The sequence below is a fragment of the Camelus ferus genome, chromosome 25 (assembly GCF_009834535.1).
Source record: "Camelus ferus isolate YT-003-E chromosome 25, BCGSAC_Cfer_1.0, whole genome shotgun sequence".
NCBI classification, from domain to species: domain Eukaryota; kingdom Metazoa; phylum Chordata; class Mammalia; order Artiodactyla; family Camelidae; genus Camelus; species Camelus ferus.
Window position 1 is genome coordinate 3,345,462 of NC_045720.1, and position 21,216 is coordinate 3,366,677.

The 21,216-nt window shown below is 59.4% G+C and overlaps 1 protein-coding gene and 1 long non-coding RNA gene across 3 annotated transcripts in view; one reads left to right on the forward strand and one right to left on the reverse strand.

Moving 5' to 3' along the window:
- Positions 1–20,516, forward strand: part of TRAPPC9 (trafficking protein particle complex 9) — a 401,874-nt gene extending 381,358 nt beyond the window's left edge. For both annotated transcript variants that reach the window (XM_032467928.1, XM_032467929.1), the window contains 2 exons: positions 18,844–19,064; positions 19,717–20,516. In XM_032467928.1, coding sequence (XP_032323819.1) covers positions 18,844–19,064; positions 19,717–19,884 — 389 coding nt within the window. In that variant the 3' untranslated portion in view covers positions 19,885–20,516. The remainder of the gene's footprint in view (positions 1–18,843; positions 19,065–19,716) is intronic.
- On the reverse strand, positions 11,667–16,144 carry LOC116659863. The gene is made up of 2 exons (XR_004315222.1): positions 15,754–16,144; positions 11,667–12,083 (listed from the first exon to the last, which is right to left on the reverse strand). It is a non-coding gene; the product is annotated as an uncharacterized LOC116659863 (long non-coding RNA).
- Positions 20,517–21,216: the final 700 nt, after the last annotated feature.

Consider the following 21,216-nt stretch of genomic DNA (forward strand, 5'->3'; position numbering starts at 1 on the left):
GCAAGGAGCCCCAAGGGCAAAGACAGATGCTGGGGGAGCTCGTGGGATCCTGGCAACGTGGGGCTGAGGTGAGGCGGCCATGGAGGTGGCTGGAGTGAAGGGGTTTGGGGACTGTCGGATGGGTCCCTCAAGAGGATTCTTTCCTAATGTCCCCCTCTTCCTCCAAGGGGACCTCGCAGCTCCTGGAGGCAAGGATGGCGCCGCGTGCTCTGAGTGCCTGAGCCCCACGTGGGTGCCTGATCCCTCTCCTTCACCCACCAAGAAGGACACCAAGACCCCTCTGGGCCCCCATTCACCTTCTAGAGCGAGGAATGGCTGGCCTGGTGTCTTGCTTCTGAGGAGGGGCTGTCCAGTCTTCTTCTCTGCCACTTCCTAGCAGGGTGGGTGATATGGGTGGGGTCCGCTTTGCCGTGCTGAGTCCCCAGGGCCAGGGGTGGGGGTGGGGACATGACATACATACAGTACCAGGCACCGCGAACCGCCCCATTGAGGCCTCCCCCATCACATGTGGCACACACCTGCCTGTGGCTGTGCTCACCTGCGCTGGTGCACACGCACGTGGGCCATTTGGCTTGATTAAACGGTCATTTTCTATTTGGATCCCGAGCGACTTTATAAGCACACTATATATAGCCCTCGGAGATTGGCAGGACAAATCGATAGCATTAAGCAGCATTTGGGCAGCCGACACCCCGCGTCCCTCCCAGCTAGGCTGCAGCGTAATCACATTTCCACCCGAGGGGCTGTCACCGTTCGCTGAGTCATCTTCCTGCCCAACCAGCCTGGGCAGCTGTCCAGGTTAGTAGAGGCAGACATCTCTGGGCCCCAGTTCTCAGCAGGTAGGGAATGGGGAAGGGGCCTGTGGGAACTGTGTCCCAGGACACACCTGACCCTGATGTTGGAGCTGCAGGGACAGGTGGGGTCAGCCGTCTGCACACACACAGGCTGGAGTCACTGATGTGCACCATTTCTGCTTACATCACAATGTCCTGTGGTCCTCAGGCTGGGTCCTGGGATCCAGATGAGGAGACATGTGTCCTCCTCGCCTGCTGCTCAGGGTCTACCTGGAGCTGGTCACCCCACCCCCGGGAAGAAGCTGGTTTCGGTGGTCAGTGAGGTCCCTCCCAGCTCCAGCGTCCCAGTCCTCAGTGCCCAGGGCAGAGTTCAGTCCTCTGTTCTTGTACATTCTTTGTCTGAAAGCATCCACTTACGCCCCTATTTTAGAAGATTAGGCACATGAGGACAGCTTCCATGCCTCCATTGAAATCTGTTACGCTCTTGCCTAAGGCCAGGCCTGCGGGGCTCTGAGGGTCAGATGAAGGATGCTCAGATGCTCCAGGGTCCAGTCTGGCTCCTGGCTTCAGCCAGCAGGTATCTTCCTTCCACGAGTCACACTGGACTGGGGCCCACCCTTATGACCCCCTTGTAACTTAATCACCTCTTTAAGAGCCTTTCCTCCAGATACAGCCACATTCTGAGGTACAGGGTGATAGAATCTGGGAAGGCACGAGTTAGCCCCTAGTATCATATACACTGGTGTATATTTAACACAGATTGCACGAAGACAAGAGTAAAAGAGGACTGTGAGCTATCTGTTCCCATAACCCTTCTTGACACATTTTTAAAAATTTTGTGCTCATTGTAGAAAAATAACAGTTATGGGTGAACACAAAGAAGTGAAACACGAGCAGCAAGCTCACTGTCCCGAGGTGGTGACTGTTAACAAGCAGGTCAGAGGTTGTCCAGATGACTTCCTGTGCATGCGTTGTATACAGTGAGGCCTCGCTGAAAACACAGGTGTGGAACTATGCTTTTTCTTCACGTACGCAGTCCCTGTCTTTCCGGACAAGATGTACGTCTAACGCGTGGTTTTAACGGCCGCAGTGTTCTTTCATACTAGTGTTTCCCCGTCTATGGAGCCCGCCCCCTCTGTTTTTGGGCTGTAGGTAGTTTCTGGTTTCTCAGTGATATAATCTAAATCCACCCACAGCGATAACCTCCTAGAAGTGAAATCACCGAGTCAAAGTGTCTGGGTTGTTTTTTAAATTTTCTTTTCTGACTCCTTGCAAAAGTGTCTGTGTTTGAAGGCTGTTTGCTACTTACTTCGAGATTGCTCTCCATAAAATCTTACAGCTTCTAGACTGCTCGTCCCCCATCTATGTGAATGTCCATTTCCCTGACTCTCGCCAGCAGTCGCTTCTGTTCGCCTTAGCGACACGCGCCAGGCCGCCGGCCCCCGGCGGTGGGGGGGGGGGCACTGTGGCCGCCCCTGCGCTCAGCCCCTCTGGTCGCCGGCGGGCTCGGCTCCGCGCCGGGTGCGCGCCCGCTGCGCGCGTTTCCACTCGGGTGCAGCGCCGTCGTGTCTGCCGTGACCCTGTCTCTGTGCGGAATCTGGGCCCTGCCAGCTCACACCACCTTCCCCCTCTGCACTTGGCTCCCGCGCCTCCTCCGACTGGAAGCTTCTCACCCTCCTCCCACCCGCACGTGCAGTCCCCACCTGAGCCCCCAGGGCCTCTCGCTCCCTGCCCACTGCAGCCCCGGGAAGGGTCCTGGTGAGGACAGGCTCCTCCTCTTGTGGGGCCTTGCCCCCCACCCCCCGCATGGAGCCAACCCCGCTCACCTCCGAACACATGACCAGAGCCTGGAAAGTGGGGTGTTGGGGTCAGGCGGGACGAGTGTCACCGTGTGGTTCGGTCCCGGAGCCTCTCGGAGGCTGCCTTCCGTCCGTGAGCTGAGGACTCGTCCTTCCCTCCTCGCGCGGCCGCTGGGAGGAGTGAGGGGGTGATGTGCGGAGCCCCAGAGGCCGTGGGCAGCACCGTGGTCCTCTGCGGCCTCAGGGGCAACTGTCAGCAGGGCTCGTGCCCAGGGCTCACAGTCCTGTAGGGGGCACACACACACAGTAGGGACTAAGGACATGTGACGATGCTGCAACAGTGAGCGTGTGGGACGCACAGGCAAGTGGTCCCCTCTGGAGAGCAGGACACTCCCAGAGGCTGTGACACGGGCCTGGCTTTCCCCTTGAGGAAGGTGCTCCCAGGAGGAGCCGGGCTCAGCCCTGAGACCCATCTGGGGTCTCCTCCAGCAGGGAGCTTGGGAGCAGAGACCCTAAGGGCAAACACCAGGGGTTAAGCACCTTTGCAGGAATGAGCTTGTTAAGTCCCCACACGAGGCCAGGACAGCACGTCACAGATGAGGACACAGAAGAGCCCCAGAGGGGCCTGACGTCTCTGAGGCCCATTGGTGGTAAACAGCATCAGATCATCATCATCGTCTCATCAGAGCCCTGATGTGAGTGTCGATCTGATTCCAGAGACCCTGGGCCAGGAGTCAGTACACATTTGTTGAAGGAAGGGTTAACAAGGGGCCACACGTGCATTTGGAGGCACTTTGGAGGCAGCCTGGAATAGAGGCTCGTGAGCTTATAGCTGTTAGGCCTGGCTGGGGGGCCAGGGCTCAGAGGTGGGCTGGGGGGAGGCGTGGCCCAGCGGGGGGCCACTGGGACCACTGCTGAGGCCAGACCCCACTGGTGGAGTGAGGACCTTGGGACTCTGGTCTGGAGCAGGCCACGTGCCCAGAGACGTGCACTCCACACCCTGAAAGGCCGGGAAGCGCCTCCTTTTCTCCATCGCTGTTCCTTGATGTTTGGGGCCAAAGGGATTTGGCAGGTTCCCTGAGGCCTTGTGAAAAAGAAAAAAAGGCAACATTCCGCTATTAAATTGCTTTGTGTGTGAGATGTTGTGTCTATGGAAATTGCTTTATGATTATTTTTGTGCTCATGGCCCTTTTGGGGATAAAGAGTTCTGTGTCCTTAAAAGGGGCCACTGGCAGTTTCCAGGCTCCGAATCAGGTGCTGGAGAAGCCTGGCTAGGCGAGTCTCCCTGTCCCGGCCCCGCCATGGTCCCTGATGGGAGCCACGCGGGGAGGAGGGGCCTGACGGGGGTCTTCACTCCTATGCCAGCTGTGGGGAGAGAGCTCTCCTGGGCATAACTCAGAAGCAGGTTGGTGAGGGCTTTGTGTTACAAGAAAGCATGTCTCTCATACCCACTCCTATGTTCTTGCTTTCGGCCTCCAGGATCTCACCCTGACCCTGCACACAGGGCCCACCCTCGCCCCTGGGGACTCCTCTGAGGGCCTTCGGGACCCACCTTCCTCCTGCTGGCACTTGAAGTGGGTTCTGAGCCATGAATGAATCTTGGGCCCTTCCTCGTCTTCCTTTCCTGTTTCTTCCTCTTGACTCAGACCCTCTTGCCCGCCTTCTCCTCCTCCTGCCTGGGTCCAGCCTGTCCTTTAAGATGCCGGCTAGTAACCCCTGGGGGCCTCAGAGTGTCTTAAGGATTGATGAAGCTTTGGACCATCTGTTCAAACCCACACAGTTACTCACAACGTGCCTGTCCGGGACCCTGAGGAGGGAGCGGGGCTTTCAGAGGCCCCACCCTCCCACGGAGTCTCCTGACTTTGCCTGGCTTTCCCTCCCTCCCTCCCTCCCTCCCTGAACTGGGGAGCTACCCAGGTCCTCACAGTGGTGGTCACTTCTGCGCATGGTCAGTGAGCAGGGAGCAATGGGATGGAGAACAATGAACCAGCGAGAGGTGGGGAGGAGAGAAGAGAGGGCTGGCCAGGTGCTGGGAAGTGTATCATGGACGTGGGGGTGGCCCGGCCAGCAGCAACCCTCCACAGCAGGGACCTGCCCTCCCACAGCTCCCGGGTACCTCTGGGCTACCCCAAGCGGGTTCTCAGTAAGTCCTCAGGAAGAAGCCAAGCATTCGCTGACATGGACTAGAACACAGGCCACAGAGAGCGCCTTTTATTATGGACAAGGGCCCCTGGTCTTCGGTTGCTGAAGCCCCGCTGTGTGCAGGTGCTGGAGATGGCCAGGGAGAAGACAGGCTCCCTGCGGGGCTGTCGTCCTCCGAGGGAGTCGGAGGGATGCAGTTGTGGGCCCAGCCAGCACGCGCTCTGCCAGGTGTTGGCGACTCCTCTCCATCCGTCTGAGGGTCCTTCCGTGGCAGAGGGAACACGTGCCTGGCTGACCCGGATCCTGCCTTCCTTCCCACTCTCCCCACAGAACCACAGGGGACGAGGGCTCCTCCATGACACCAGCTGTGGAACTGGTGTGCCCCAGGCACTTAAGATTCTGGGAAGTGCACACACAGGAGGGGTGAGCAGCCTGGTCTGAACAGGTGTCCAACCCAGGGCTGGAAAAGGGGTGACAGCAGCACGAGACAAGGGCAGTGCTCTGCCGGGGGCACGAGTGATGGGCTGTCCTCTCTGAGACCCACCTCCTCACGGGGCCATCCCGCTGTGATGCGGCTCTGCCCTGCTCTGACCGCCATCCCCCTCGCTGCTGGCATCACTGGCCCCCCCCCCCCCGGATCTGCAAAGATACTGTGACGTCTGCAGTGTCATGGCCTCCTGTGACCCTCATCCTCCTTCTTTACAGCCACACTGACTGCTGAGCTGTCCTGGCTCATTCCTCCCTCGCTCTTCCCGGCTCTCTTGAGCCCCCTCCCCGCTCCCACCAGGCTGCTGGTCCCCACCACTGTCACCTGTCCTGTCTCTACATGGTCACCGTTGATCAAGCCCTCCTCCTGACACGTCTCCACTTGGCTCCTGGGACAGCTTTCTCGCTGGGTCGCACCGTCCACTCCTCTGCAGCCTCCCCTCATCCCCCACCTCCAGGCGTCGCAGGGCCCTGGGCTCCATCCGCCGGTGCCGGCGTCTTCTGGCTCTGCCCTGTGCTCGGGTTCACATCCAGCGCAGCTTCCGTTCCATCCACACCCTCAGCTGCTTTCTTACAACGGAGATATGATTCATGTGTCCTAAAGTTTACCCTTTTAAAGAGTTCAGTTCAGTGGCTTTGGTATTTTCACAAAGTCATGCAACTGTCACCACTGTCTAGTTGGGGAATGTTTTTGTCACCCCACAGAGAAAGTTCGTACCCATTAGCTGTCACTCCCAGTCTCCTCCCTGGCCCCTGGCGACCACTGATCCACTTCCTGTCCCCACGATCGGCCTCTTCCAGACAAGTCACATGGTGGATCGTACAACACGTGGGCTTTGCATCTGGCTCTCACTGAGCGTGGTGTTTCCGAAGCTCGTCCACACTGGGGCCCGTGTCCGCACTCCATTCCTGTGCTCAACAATCTCACACACCTCCCTGGATAGCTACTGGGCGTTTCAGCTCAACAAGGCCAAGATCAAGCCTTCATCCCCATCTTCCCAGCATCCCCACCTCAGTCCGCGGTAGCTCTTCCGGGGCTCAGGCTCAGCCCCTGGCTGTCCTCCAGAGCTGGGTCTGACCACACTCTACCTCATCCCTGCTCCCTCCTCTCCCCGAGCCGACCACGGGAGCCTCCTGACTCACCTCCCCAGTTCCTCACTGCCCACTGCTGAGGTCAGCTGCTGGGGCCTCCCTCTGCTCAAGACCCTCTGGGGTTTCCACCGCACCTGGTGGAAAGGCCAAGCGCCTCCTGGATCCAGCCCACCTGGATCCCCCATCACACGTCTGCCTGGTCCTTGTGTGCTGCTCTGCATCTGCTGCCGGAACTCACTCTCCCAGATATTTGTACCTCCAGCTGCTTTGGGGCTTGGCTTAAACACCTCCTCCTCACAGAGACCGTCCCCAGCAGCCTCCCACCCTTTCATCCTTCACGACCTCGTGTCGGACTGAGATTGGTGTGTGTATGTGTGCATGTGTGTGTGTGCACTCCCTTGTCTGCTGCTTTCCGGTGGGTGCTCAGGGAGGGCATCTCCTGAGCTGGTTGGATGGATGGATGGAAGGATGGTCGGACAGAAGGACGGACTTAAAGGTCTCTCTGGTGGGGAAGTCAGGCCGTAGCTTCCATCAGATCCTCAGTTTCCCTAGGACACAATAAAGGCATTTCAGTACGGAATCATTTTCCTAGATGCAGCCTCAATATTGTCCATTCTTTCGGGAGACCAGACCTCAGTGTGGTTTTGGCGGAAGGGCGTGAGCTGTGTGCTGAGGCAGAGCTGCCTTGTAATCCTGGCATGACTCGATGCCTTTAATCAAATCGCTTAACCTCTCCGAGCCTTGATTTTTGTTTTTTCCCTCTCCCAAGCCTTGCTTACAGGGTTATGAAGAAGATGAAAAAGGCTTATTCAAAACATGTCTATTGCTCTATCTACACCTCGTTCATGTTAAACTAGGGCCCTTAGTAAATATTACTCTCTTTCCTATTCAATCAAAGAACGAAGAAAAGTTTCTGCCAGTCCTGTTACTGCGACTCGTCCTGCTTTCAGGAAGCTGGGGGCTGGGGTGGTCTGTGGGGGACTCAGGACTCTGCCCCAGCTGGGGCAGCCTCATCTCTGAAACCCCAGGATCCTGGGACCAGGGTTTTGATCCCCATTTCCCAGGGGAGGTGCAGGTCAGGCCTTGGTGCCTGGGTGCGAGACCAGGTCCCACAGCTTGGAGCGCAGCCCTGGGGCATCTGGCCCAGGGACCCTGGCTTGCCTCGCCCACCCGCTTCCTAAGTGCTGCTCACCAGGAGGTGGTGGCGGAGATGATTAAATTATTCAAGAGAACAAACTGTTTTCGAGTGTCTTGATTTGCATACCAGCCCCTAACGTGCTCATTACAGCCATTCCTCTCAGTTCTCTAAAGCAACAGTCCTCTCGCCAGCCCTCTAGGTGGCTGCTCTGCGTGCTTAGATGAACCACAGAGGTGTCCTTAGCTGGAACTCAGACTGTTGAGACCTGGGTCTGCCCCTCTGATTAGCGTGTGGCAGGGTGTGGCCAGGAGGGAGCCTCCCGTCCCCTCCGAGGGGGCAGGAGCGAAGGGAGACAAGCAAAGAAAGCAACGTGCACTGTGGGCAGCCAGGCGGGTGCGGAGCGGAGGGCTTGGAGCTGGAACCAGGAGGGGTGGTGGCACCAGGCTCTGGAGAGGGGCCCTGCCCATGGGAGCAAGGGCAGAGCTGGGCTGCTCTGGGCTCAGGTGACTGTTGGGGGCGTTCCCGTGAGGCTGAGGGGCGCTCCAGCCTGGAGAGCAGGGAGGCACTGAGCGCTCACCAGCGAGTCTCCTGGGAGAGGTGTGGAGGCTTGGCATCCAGGAGTCTGGGGTCAGAACGGGGCTCACCAGCCCCGGAGGTGGTTGAAGACATGGGAGGGAATGAAATCACCTGCAGGGGTGTGGGAGGTGGGAGGGAGAAGGGCCACGGGGGCTCCCCGACATCGTCACACCCAGCTCAGAACTCTCCATGGGCTCGGCCCTCCCAGCCTCGGTGAAGGTGTATTTGCCATGTTTGGAGGATAAAAGGCGTCTTAGGTCACGGCTTCTAGCTTGGTTTAGAGCTTCTGGACCTGTGTTGGGGGTTTCCACGTGTGCGCTCAGCCGGGCTGCCGGTGCGGGTGGGCCTGGCTGGCAGGGCCTCTCCCCTGCCGTTACTGGCAGAGGCCGCAGCGGCCGGCTCCCCCTTGTCCGGAACCCTGGTCCCCTGCCCAGGGTGCTGCTCTGTGACTGGAATCACTTTCCTGCTAATTAAGCAGACAACACAGCAGCCAGTCGGCTTCCAAGGTGCTGTTAAAAATTCCATTTTTCTCCCGGAAGCGATGCTGTTGGCCTGGAGAGGTATGTGCTGTTTCTCACTTGACAGGAAGAGGCTGTCAAACCAGGAAGGTGCTGGATGGCCAGAAAGACTGATCTAACCACCCCATCCCCGTCACCTCAGAAATTCAAGGATCCCAACGCTTCTTCCTTCACAAGCATTCACAGAGCTGGAAACGGCCTCCTCTGTGCTTCCAAAAACCAAAAACTGCGCCCAGAGCCCCCCTGCCAGGGATGGGCGACCTCCTCTCTCACTGCACTTCCCGCTGCGCCCCCCCCCCCCCATCGCTGGGGCCTCTCTTGAGCTGGAGTGGGGTTGGGTGGAGGTGGGAGTGAAAAAGAACATGTGATTACGTTTGCAGTGTCCATCAGATGCCCGTGTGGGGCTGCTGCCGGGGAGGTGGCTGGCTGTGTGAGCCGAAGCAGAGTCAGGGGTCCTGGAGAGAACTTGGTGTCGGGCCCAGGCTTCAGAGGTGAGAGGCTGAGGGGCTCACAGACTAGAGGGGGTGGTTCTGGGAGGAAATGGCAGCTGTGTTGTTGTCTGAGGGCCTGGTGAGGATGGAGGGCCCAGGCCCGAGGCCAGGACAGACTTTCCAGAGGTGGGGGCCCTGCACTGAGTCTGACGGGCAAACGAGTGCAGCTGGGCCACCAGGACTAATAAAGGTGTGGGGCTGCCCTCAGGCTGTGCGCCCGGTGACATCAAGCCTCCCCTTAACTTCCCTGAGCCTCAGCTTTCCCATCCCCAAAATACTCATACCTTCTCTGCTGCACCACAACGAGGATTAAGCGTGTGCATGAGGCGCACCAGAGTTCCTAGCAGGTTCCCAGCACCGCGCAAGTGAACAATGACACAGCCGTCGCACTATCCCGAGTGGTATCACGCTAGGAGCAGCCCCAGGCCGGTTGGCACATCGGCCCCTGGTGGGGGATTTCCAGAACCCACAGTGCGCTCTGCAAGGCAGCTGTCGCTGCCGCCGAGCACCCTCCCTGGACCACTCGTCAGAGCCCCTGGGCTCCAGGAGAGGGGCTCCTTGTCCCCGGGCTCTGGGGCTCTACCCCCTCAGCTTCCTCACGAAGACAGCACCCAGCTCAGATGACTGTGTGTGGCTCTGGGGGGACCATGCACGGAAGAGCCTAGGTCAGCGCCAAGAACACCGTCTGTACTCAGTAAACACCACCCTGACATCTCCCTTCCCATGCGATGGACTGCTGCTAATTTTTTAACCAGCCATGGGCATCCAGCCTCCAGCTCTGCCAAACTGTGCAGCCTGGACAAGTTACTGACTTCTCTGAACTTCAGTTTCCTCATCTGTAAAATGGGGGCAGTAAGCACTCTTAATGCAGAGAGTAGCTCCGTTGAAGCTCCTGGTAAATGGAGCTGCCATCAGGGGCAGCAGGAGAGCCTACCCCTATGACCATTGGTTACAGGCTGGGGTTGAAAGCAGGTGGGCAGTGTGCAGAGACACATGAGTAAGGGTCCGGGAATGGCCCTGATAACCTGGCTGCTTATGGGGGACCTGGTTTCTGGAAGGGCCAGGTTTACCTAAGAGGCAAGATTGGGGTCCGTGCCAGGTGCCCTGAGCATCCCTGGCTCTGGACCCTCACAAAGATGCGTTCTGTTCTGTTCTGGCTTCTGGGCACTTCACAGCTGAGAACTCCACTGTGATTTCCAGACGCACACCTGACAGATTTGGGCCAGAGGTTTCAGATGTGTAGCTAGGTGGGCTGACGAGGCGGGCTGCCCTTCACCCTTCTTGGGCTGGGCTGGGCTCGTTTCAGATGGCATGTTGATCAGCTCAGTGGGGAGCAGGGCAGGCTTAGGATGCCCACAATGAGGCCTCTGCCCCCGCGGGTGGCCTCCCGCTCCCCTCAGAGCAGGCAGAGAGCTGGCCGGACTGCCTGGCGGAGGGGCAGGTGCGCTGGGCTCTTGTGCCAGAGTTGCACTGGGTTTCTCCACGTCCGTCCTACCCGTGTCACTTGCTGCTGCCCAGGGAACAAAGGAATTCATGCAGAAAGAAGCAGTTAAGAGGGTGAGCTCTGCGGGTTGAATCCCAGCTCAGACCTAACCTCTGTAGTGCCTCGTCTGTAAACTGGGGGCAGTGATACCCTTTGTCGTGGGGCCCTGGTGAGGATGAATGGGGTCATCCTGAGAAATGAGAACAGGAGGACTGGAAAGCGGGGAGTGAGTCTCTTGTCGTGGTGTCTGGCGGTGCTACTGGCGCAAGGGGTCCCTGGGATCTGAAAGGCCCAGGGTCACTGCAGGAAGGGTCACCCCCAACACTCCTTGTATCATTCACTCACCGGGCAAGGCACAAATAAACCTCAGCCCCTGCCCTTTGGGGCTCCCAGTGCATGGGGGGAGCAGCAGGGACAGGCAATGACCTTGCAGGGCGGTCAGGGCCGGGTACGGGAGGGGTGTCACAGGGCACTGGGGGAGCTCAAGCAGAGGAGGAGAAGCAGACAGCCTTCAACTTGGTCTCAAGGCTCTGGAGGAGCAACTGAGGACGTCAGTTCTGTATCAGCATCCTTTTACACCTTCTCCCTGGAAACTTTTTCTTCTTGGCTGTCTCTCCTGGAGTCCAGAGACCTGGCTTCCAGGCTGGGCCCCACTCCTAGTCAGTAGAAAGTCTGCACATCCCGGGGGAGGTCCCATGTACTCAGGCCCTGCTGGGCACTGGGAAATAGAGTAAGGAGTGCCCACATCCCGCCTTCAGGGGTCTGCTGGGGAGGCAGGCCCCCAGGGAAAGACAGAGTGCCCAGTGCAGTGCCCGAGGCACCGGGCAGAGAAAGCTTCCCAGGGAAGCGAGGCTGAGCTGGCCAGGCACACAGGGCGGGCGCACAGGCCCAGGCAATAAACAGTCTGTGCAAAGGTCCTGGGCATGAAACCAATTGCACAGCCCCTCCCCACACCCACTGGGACTCTCCTGTGCTCCCTCCCCTCTGGCCCTCAGCTCTCTCACCTTGGAAAAGAGGGTCCTTTGATTCCTCCAAATCCTCCTGATGCCAGCAGTGCCGCATGTGTGATCTGACCCTGCAGGTGAGACAGTCTAGGGTGGGGTGACCTCGTGTGGTGCCAACCAGCCTGAACACAGAGCCACGGGAGCAGTGGTGGGGCCTGCCTGGGGGGCCATGGTCTTTGCTTTATTTAGAAAAGTCTTGAGATAACATAAAAAATGAGAGATTGAAAAGGTAGAGACACAGCTCAGGGACAGAGAAGTCACTTTAAATTCTCTGCCGTTCTCGGAAGGATGTCTTTGCATAATGCTACCAGCCAGCAGGCATAGCTTTCATTTTTTTCCTGGTTTATCTTCAGTTGTCTGAAGTGCTTGTCCAAAAAGAGAAGGTTGAAGGCAGAGAACTTAATAGAGGCATTGTCTCCGGCAGGCAGATTGTTCCCTGTGAAAAAGCAGCTCTGTTCCCACTGGGAGGGAAAGGGCGCCCGGGTTCCAGTGCCCCCGCCACCGCCAGCTCACAGCGTGGCCCCGGCACGTCAGCTCCACGCTGGGCTCCAGCGTCCCTTCTGAAAGGGGAGAGTTTGGATAAATGAGCCCTGGAGGCCTGTAAATGGCACAGCTAAATGTTGTAACAAACAGCCCCAAATTTCAGGGACCTAACCCACCAGCCTTATCTCATGTCTCTTGGTGCCCTCGGTGGAGGGGTCTGTCTAGAGCTCATTGGGACCTCGGCCCCGCCCACCCCCCTCATCCCGTGGCCCCTCCCCCGACCCTTCTTAGCACCCTGAGTTCTGGGGAATCACAGGAGGGGTGTGCTTGTGGGCCAGCTTTGGGGGGTGTCATTTTCCCCGCTTCCGTCCACTGACCGGGACACAGGCTCACCACTGTGGGTGCTACAGTCTGGCCATGTGCCCAGGAGAGAAGGGAATGGTTTGGTGAACGCACAGCCAGCCTCCCTCCAGAGCCTTCTTTCTCAAGTTCAAATGTTCCATCAGGGCAGAGCAGGGTAGGCCCCTAGGTGGGGGGGGGCCGGTGAGCAGGGCCTTGAGACCCGGGGCTGGGGTTGCACAGGTAGGGGAAGGTAGCAGGTCCCTGGCACAGAGAGCCCTGGGTTCGAATGTGGCTCCCCCTAGTCTCTTCAAGCTGAACTGGCCTTGTCAGCTGTGCCCTGCACCACTGCCTGAGACCCGCATCACAGCCCCTCATGTTCGTCCTGCACTTCTCTGTCCAGACTGGAGCTCAGCCCTCTCCCAGCTCCGCACGCCAGCCCTCTGGCTACATCACCCCTTTTTAATGGAGGTACTGGGGTTGAACCCAGGGCCCGTGCCTGCTAGCATGTGCTCTGCCACTGAGCTACACCCCGTGTTGCATCACCCCCTTTTCAGACAAGGAATCAGAATGTCTGGCTTCTCAAGGTGCTTCCCTGGGCCCTGGACTTGGCATCTGAGCTCAGCTGCCTCACCCACAGGGCCTGAGAATCCTGGCCTGGCGTCCAGGGAGGGCACTGTGGGCAGGGGACCCCAGACCTCGGGTGCAGTCTTGGCTGTGTGTGTTTCTCCCTGTCATTGAAGCAGGTTGGCACCGACCACAGGCAGCCACAGGCCATGCAGGTCACAGCCCAGAGATCTGCCTGCCGGGGCTGCCCTCGCAGTCCTGGAGCTTGACCCGCAGCCGCGGGGGCCTCCCCTCCGCAACCCCACCCCGCGCGCCCCGCGGGTGATGGCTCCTAGGTGGACGAGCCCGGGAGGCCTGAGAACGTCTCCGTGGGCTCGCTCGCTCCAAGCTGCAGGAGTCTCCTTTCCCATTCCGGCTCGCCTTAATTTTAATTTAATTACCTTTAATCTTTAATGAAAAGTTGTAAAAGTAAATTATTTACCCAGGAGAGCCCGGCAGCTCCACTGGAACTGTTCTCGACTTGGGGTAATTACACGTGTGGGCCTCGGTGGCCCCCTCCCTGGATGCTGAGGGAGAGGCATTCTGCTTTCTGAACGCGTTAGCTGCCTCAGTCACTGGTACAGACACACGCCTTGTGGGGCACGGAGCGCAGGGCCCTGGCCTCACGTGGCGCCCACCCTGATGAGAGCCCATGTGCACAGGGGGCCTGTGTTCCTGGCCCAGGAGCCTGGGCAGCTGGGCTGAGCTGCCAGGAGCAGCCCTTCCTTCTGCCCTCCACTCTCCTCTGGCATCATCCCCCAGTGCGGGCCTGCACAGCCAGCAGAGAGGCCCTCTTCCCCGCAGCGTGTGGAGGGGCTCGGCAGGTGGGGGAAGGGGTGATGGGGAGGGTGGCAAGAGGGCTGTATGATTTGACCCCACCTCCCCAGGTGCCGCCCGCCCAGAAAACCATCACGCCCCTGGGGCACTTCTGTGCTTCTAACCTCTTTTGCAAACTCTCCCTCAACATACAATCAAGTAGAAAATAAAATGTAAAACTTCTGAACTGAGGGAAGCCATATTTGGCTTAGTTGGTCAAGACTTGGAGGCGAGGGCGTGCAGGAGAGGCTGTGTGTGTGCGTGCGCCATGTGTGGCCTGAAATACGGCCACTGAGGGCCCCGTGGTGCCCGAGATGGGGCCACCCCGGGCTCTGAGCTTCCGAACAGCCCCAGGGTAAGGGACGGTGACTCAGTTACTTGGTTCTCATTGGTAAAGAGGGAGAACTTGCCTTGTTGGTTGAGTCCCTGGCCATTAGCTACATTGGCGTTGGAGGAAGTTCACCACCTTTTACTGGGTAATTACAGGCTTTCCCCCGACAGTGGCCTGCGGCCTCCCCCACGGGCCGGCCGGCCGGCCGTACGGGGAGGGCAGGGCCGGCGGCCTCGGTCCTCGTCCTGTGTCCAGCTCAGCTATTGTCTTCCCCACTTGAACTGGTTTTGCTTCATCTAAGGAGTGACAAGGCTCCTTGAATAATTCCCACACCAAGCCTTGCCTGAATCAAATTTGGCTCGAAAATTTAGGCCCACCCAGGATTTATGTCAACTAGAAGAATGTGCGTGTCTCGTGAAATCTGAAATTTAAATGTGCTTTCGCTGAAGCTGGCCTGGTAGAGCTTCGAAAACCTGACTCACTCCGGCTGATTCTGGGTCTTCACCTCATTAATTCCTCCTGCATTGTTCTTAAGTCTTTAACATTTTTTATCCAAAATTAGACATTTGTGCCTGAAGTCTGCTTAGCCATTCCCCATTTCAAAGAAACCAAAGGCAAGGAAATGTGCGTCGTGGGGCGAAGCTCTGACACAGGCTCCCCCCCGGGCCGGCCGCGCCGCGCTCGGGGAGGGAAGCCGGTCCCAGAAGGCTGCGTGCTCGTGACTGTGTTCACGGGAAAGCCTGGAGCGGGGCCATCCATGGAGCTAGAGAGTCAGTTCAAGGTTGTCCGGTGCTGGGGGACGGGCAGAGGCGTGGGGACGGTGAAAGGGTGTGGGGCTTCTTTTTGAGGTGATAAAAATGTTCTCAGATCACCTGCAGTGATGGGTGCAAGGATCTGGGAATATAGGCAAAGCCGTGGAATTGTGCACTTCAGTGGGCGAACTGTGTGGTTTGTGAACTAAATCTCAGTAAAGCTATTTAAAAAAATAACACGAGTCCTGGAGCCCAGGGTTCTGGTGGGAGCTCAGCACTTCGTTGTGCACCCGGGGCCAGCTGCCGGCTCTCCGCACCGGGACGTGGTCACCTCTGAAGTGGGGCCGTGACGGTGCCAGCCTGAGGGGGCCGGTTTGAGGAGAGCATGAGACCACCCCCTTGAAGCCTTAGGACAGTGGCTAGGATGCCGTTGGTTACTTGTCGCCCACAAGAACAATAAGGGTGTGGAGAGCAGGGGCTGGTGAGTGCCGGGGGAGGGGGGGCCGCGCCAGGACGAGCCCTTTCCACCGCGCTCGTAGCTTGCTCCTGGGCTCACTCTGACCAGGGAACCTCTCAGGGAAATGGGCGTGGTAGGTTGGCAGATCCCGAGGGCTCTGCCTCCCTGTCTCCAGAGCAATGAGAAAGGCTGGCTGCCTGCAGGCGCAGAGCACAGTAGAGGCAGCTTTTGGCGAGGCCAGGAGGGGATCTTAAGCAGCCCTGCAAGGGAAACAGAGCTGCTCCCGCCCTCCCTGGAGGAAGAAGGGAAACTGACTCTGGCAGGAGGGCAGGACTCCAGCCCCCATGCTGATTCCTGAATGACGGTCACACCGCGGAGCATCCTCCTCCAGGAAGCCTCCCAGACCACCAGTGGTGAGAGGCTTCCCTGGGGACATAGGAGCTTACCTCTCCAGTGCCAAACTCAAGGTCTCAGGACCAGGCAGCCACGGAGCTGAAGTGGGGCGGGTCAGAGGCCCCGGGGCCCGGCAGCTCCATCACCTCCCTCCACTTCAGCCTCCCTGCGCAGAACCCGCCAAAGCCGAGCCTGTTCTCGCTGCCCTCCAGGGGATTGTGAGGTTGGTGGGGAGGGGGATTGGCACCGGGCAGTGCGGGCAACAGAAGACTCACCGCACCTGCCAGTGGAACCTCGGGCCAGCCGCTCTTTCCCCAGGTGGTGCGCACAGCTCCCCCCTCCCCAGGGCCTCTCCCTGCGTGAACCCCCACCCCCAGTGGCTGCCCTTGGCCTGAACGCAGGCTGGCACCACCACTTCCTTTCTCCCGTGCCTCTCGCCAGAGTCGGCCCTGCAGGCCCTTCCCAGCTGCTATTTATAGCGTGTGTTTCTGCCAGAGCCGGTCGACGTGCTGTAGCATAAACGTGGCCGTGGTTTCAGGAGGAATTCTGGGCCAGATAAAATTAAGTGCGTGACTCTGGCTGGTATTAAAAGTGAAGGAGAATCAGGGCTGGGGGTGGGCGGGAGAAGATGGACTGTGGCCCAATTTAAAGCTCTGAGGGAAGAGACTAATCTGCTCCCAGGAGATTTCTTACAACATGAGGTTCTCCTGCATAAATAATCTCCTCCACGAAAGCCTGGTCTGCGAGTTGGGGACCCAGAGCTGGTGGCAGGTTGGTCCTAATGTCCTCTCTGTGTGGGCACTTCAAGGACATGACCCAGGCCCCTTGAGTTCCAGATGGATTGACAGGGGGCAGGGGGCAAAGAGGGCAGAGCACAGCCAGGATTCGGGCCCAGGTACTTCACCCTAAAGCCCACTCATTTACTCCTCTCCTTCATCCATTCATTCTTCCAACAAATATGAAATAGAAAAGTGCCGACCTGGCCTGGGTACTGGGACAAGGAGGGAGGAACACAGATAGTTAATAAACAGATGGATAAATGAGAGAACTTCAGATAAGATGTGAAGGGTCAAGAGAAAATGTAGAGTGTGGAAGGAGAATGGGGCAGTGAGGATCCTTACTATGTGCTCAGGGACAGCCTCTCTGAGAAGGGGGCCAAGATGGTGAGAGCAGCAGGTGCGAGGGCCCTGGGGCAGGGATGAGCTGGGCATGCTGGAGGAACAGGGAGGAGGCAGTGTGGTTGGAGTGCAGGGAGCAGGGAACAGCAACCTTTGTGATGGGGGGAACCTGGCTCAGGGCCATGAAAGGCCCTGGAGACCAGGGTCAGCAGCAATAATTTGATCAAAATTCCCTTTTATGCTGAATATAAAAAGAAGCCACGGGCCAGGCAAGGAGCAGGCAAGAGAGGGAAAGGATGGAACCACATTTTATGCCACTGTGAACTGGCTGCTATGTGGGAAAGGTTCAGAGCAGGTAGCTGGCCTGAGCTAGGACAGAGCGGGGTCAGGGTGGACATGGTGTGGGCCATGGGTCATGCCAGTGGCCAGGGAGCACTTCAGTGTGACCCCCAGGCGTGAGGCAGACCCGCAGGGCGGGGCCGCTTTTGTGTGGCAAAACCAGGGGAGGACGGGTTTCATTTTGGCCAAGCTAAGGGTGATGGTGCAGATATCAGGGTCCCGGCCACCTCTGAGTGCCAAGCCCCTCCTGCTCAGCCCTGCAGGGTGACCACCTTTCCTGTGCACGAGTCCCCCCCGGCACTGCCTGAGGGCAGGGCCACGTCCCAGGTGTTCAGCAAACACTTGTAAGATAACGAGGGCTGTGGACTCAGCCTAGGGCCTTGGATTTCAGAAATGTGGGGCTCGGAGGTGGTCCGGCAGAAAAGAACCTTCAAGAGCACCTCCTCCCTTTGGCACTTTCACAGAGGATGTGACCCTCACTACCTTCCCAGATGAGGGACACATGCAGGGTTCAGTCCACGCGGTCTGACTCCAGGCCAGGCTCCGAGGGCCCCGAGCAGCACCTGTGTTGGGCCTCTCAGCTGCTCTAACAAGTGAGCGCAAACCTAGTGGCTTAAAACCACACCTGCTGCTGTCCTGTGGTTCTGGATGTCCACCTAAGCAGGGTGGCAGGCTGTAGGCCTGCCTTCTGGGCTCTAGAGGCGCCTGCGTTGTCTGTCCTACCGGCCGCTTCTGAGGAGCTCCCAGGTCAAGGTCCCCTGTGCATGGCTCCCCTGCACCCTGGGGTTCAGGAGATGGGCTTCCAGGCTGGGACCGCCTTCTTGCCTCTCCGGGGGTGCCTCCTCCCTGAGGCTGGGACATTCCAGGACCCTGTTGTGGCCCGCATGCAGGTTCCCTGGGGTCCGCGGGCCTCTCGGGCTGTGGGTCTGCCTCCCTTCTGGACAGAGCGGCCCGGGAGAGGCCGGAAGGACTCGTCCCTGCAGCCTCTGCGCTCTCTCTCCATCACACCAGCACCTGGCTGGCTCATCTTCCCCCATCAGCATTCATAGCCATCCTGCGGGTGAGGAAGGGCCCTGGAGAAGCTATATATATAAACGCAGTGTCCTCGTTGGCTGGGGATTAGAGCTGACGGGGGAGAGGCGCTCGCCCTGTGCTGTGACGCCCAGATCTTCCCTCAGCTGGTGTTCCACCTCCTCAGTGCCCCAAGGGCAGCCCAGCCCTCACTGGGGGCATCTGGGCAGGTCATTCTGCAGGTGACTCAGTAGAGGCCCAGCCAGGTACCTGCGGCCACTCGTCCCAGGCCCTCCTACATTCTTGGGCCCTCCATTTCTGAGTCCCTTGGTCCCTTGCCTGGCTTTCCTCCACCCACAGGAGCCTCTCTGAGGGGCCCTCTGGGCCCCCAGATGACCCTGGAGCCCTCTCGGCCCCTCCAGTGTGGCACAGACCCCTTAGGGTACAGCTGTGGCCCCCGTGCCTGTCTCTGCCAGCCTGCACATCAGGAGGGTGGGGCCTGGGCCCTGAGTCTGTGTCCCAGCTCCCAGCCTGACCCAGAGCAGGCGGCAGCCTTGGCCGGTGAAGGAGTGAGGACTGAATGAAGAAATCAACATGGGAATGATGAACAGAGTACGGGGGAGGGGGGCTAGCTGGGCGGTGCCCTGACAATCTCACGTGCCATGTCCCTTGCAGACGTGCTGGTGGACGGACAGCCCTGTGACCGCGAGGCGGCGGCCTGCCACGTGGGTGACCCTGTGCGCCTGGAGGTGCGGCTGACCAACCGGAGCCCGCGCAGCGTGGGGCCTTTCGCCCTCAGCGTGGTCCCCTTCCAGGACCACCAGAATGGTGTGCACAGCTACAACCTGCACCACGCCGTCTCCTTTGTGGGCTCCGGCACCTTCCATCTGGACGCAGTACGAGCTGGCCCCGCGGTCATTGTCCCCCCCCCCCCCCCCCGCATGGCAGGCTTAGGGATCCGTAGACAGAGTCTCCTCTGTGTTGACCCTTGTCCCCATGACTCACCTGGAGACCACAGACAAGTTCACATCTCTGCACCTGACTCCTGAGGGTGGAACCAGGGTGGTGAGACCACCCCTAGGGCTGTTAGGGAGCTAAGGCGAGTGGAGGGGCCTAGGACCACGTCAGATCCCATGTGCCACTGTCACCGTTGCCCTACCCGACGTGGCCAGTTCCTCCCTGCTCCGCGGTCACTGTGAGCCGGACCAGAGGGGCTGATGAGGCCACAAGTCTCCGCCTCCTGATGACACACAGCGCAGTCCTCACCTGTTGAGACGGCGCCTCTGGCCCAGCCACTCGCCATGCTCCCCGACCCCCAGGCCCCAGGGAGGAGAGTGCTGTTAGCTCCTTCCAAGGACAGGGGCTGAGGCCCAGAGAGGCGCAGTGACCTGCCTGGGGCAGCCCAGCAGGGAAGCCCTGGAAGGCTGTGGGAGCCAGGTCTGGGGGCCCTCCCCTCCCCCACTGCCCCTGTATCTAGGTAGGTTCGGGGGTGTCCTCGCAGCTCCAGCCGTGCTGCTCCCGGCTGATGGCTCTTCCTCCTGCCCTCAGGTGCAGCCTTCGGGCCAGTCGGCCTGCCTCGGGGCCCTCCTCTTCCTCTGCACAGGTGACTTTTTCCTCCACATCCGGTTCCACGAGGACAGCTCGAGCAAGGGGCTACCGCCGTCCTGGTTCTGCCTGCCCAGCGTGCACGTGCGCGCCCTGGAGGCGCGGGCCTGAGTGGCTCCTGCCCTGTTCTGGGTCCCTGTTCCTGTGGGGAATGATGACCAGAGGGCCCACGGGGACCCAGCCTGGCCCCTGCCAATCAGACAGGGGACAAGGCCTTTGCTGCAACCCCTCCCATCCCTCTGGCCCCCATCCCTCACCTCCCCGTGTACCTGCGACTTCCTGTCTGGGCTGTCAGGGGCCCCCAGACATGACAGCCTCCCCATTCCCACACTGTTCATCAGGATCCCCTACTGGAGCTGGCGCTAAGGTGGCTGCTGACCAAAACCCAAAGCGTGGCCCCACCCAGCCCAGGTCTGGGATCCCTGCACCTGTCTCTGTGACCTGGGGTGCACAGCTCAGCCAGTAGGAAGAAAAGGTGAGGGTGAGGGAGGGGCACAACTCGCGTGGTCCTGGGGAGCCTCCCTCGGCCCCCTACCCTGGGCCCTTGGAATCCTCCAAGGGCTGGCTCTTTTCCCAGGGGCCCCGAGGCAGCCCAGCCAGGATAGGCGATGACATGGTCAACACCAAGAGGGCCCACCTGCCCTTGGCTGGTTCCAGGCCAGGCTCCACGCAGCCATGGTTGTGTGTGTCTGTGACAGATTCTCCAATAAAGGCCCTGCCTTGCTTCTCTGCTGTCCCACCTGCATCTGTGCACCTGCTTGTCTGTGGTGGTCAGGGGGTTGCCCCCCATCCTGTCAGCCTCCAGCTCAGGTGGGGGTTACGGTGACTCCCCACAACACACACGCGGCCGGTAGGCAGCAGGGTTGGGCCTGTGTCTGTCTGTCTGTCCCTGTGGTCCCTAGTCCCCTCCCATGTGTGTGCTCTTTGGGCCTGAGTTTCAGAACACTGTCTTGAATCCCACACTACGATCCTCTGCCCCTGCGATGGCTCTGGCCTTCTCGGCCTCCCACTTTGTCTCCTGAGGTACACACACACTCAGGAAGACATGAGAGAGTCACGGAGGCATCCAGAAATCCTGAGGCACGACCGCCCACCTGCAGCTCTCACTCCCAGCCTAGCGGGCTTAGGGTCCCACCCCTGCTCAGGTGTCCTCACCTTGTCTGGCAAACGCCACCTCTGGAGCAGAGTTCTGGGCCAGAGAGAAGGCGAGGGTCCCAGAGCACAGAGCCGAGGTGGAGTGAAGCCAGAGGTGACCAGACTCCCGGGCCACCCCATTTCCACAAGGCTGCCCAGGCTGCAGGTGCGGCGCCGACCCACACACAGGGTCAGAAGGGGATGGGTGGTCAGCAGCTGTCATGGGCCTGGGGTGCGTGGCCCATGGGAACCCCACGACCTCAGAGGCGGGTGCCCTTTCACAGGGTGTGGTGTGTCCTGAGTAGAAAA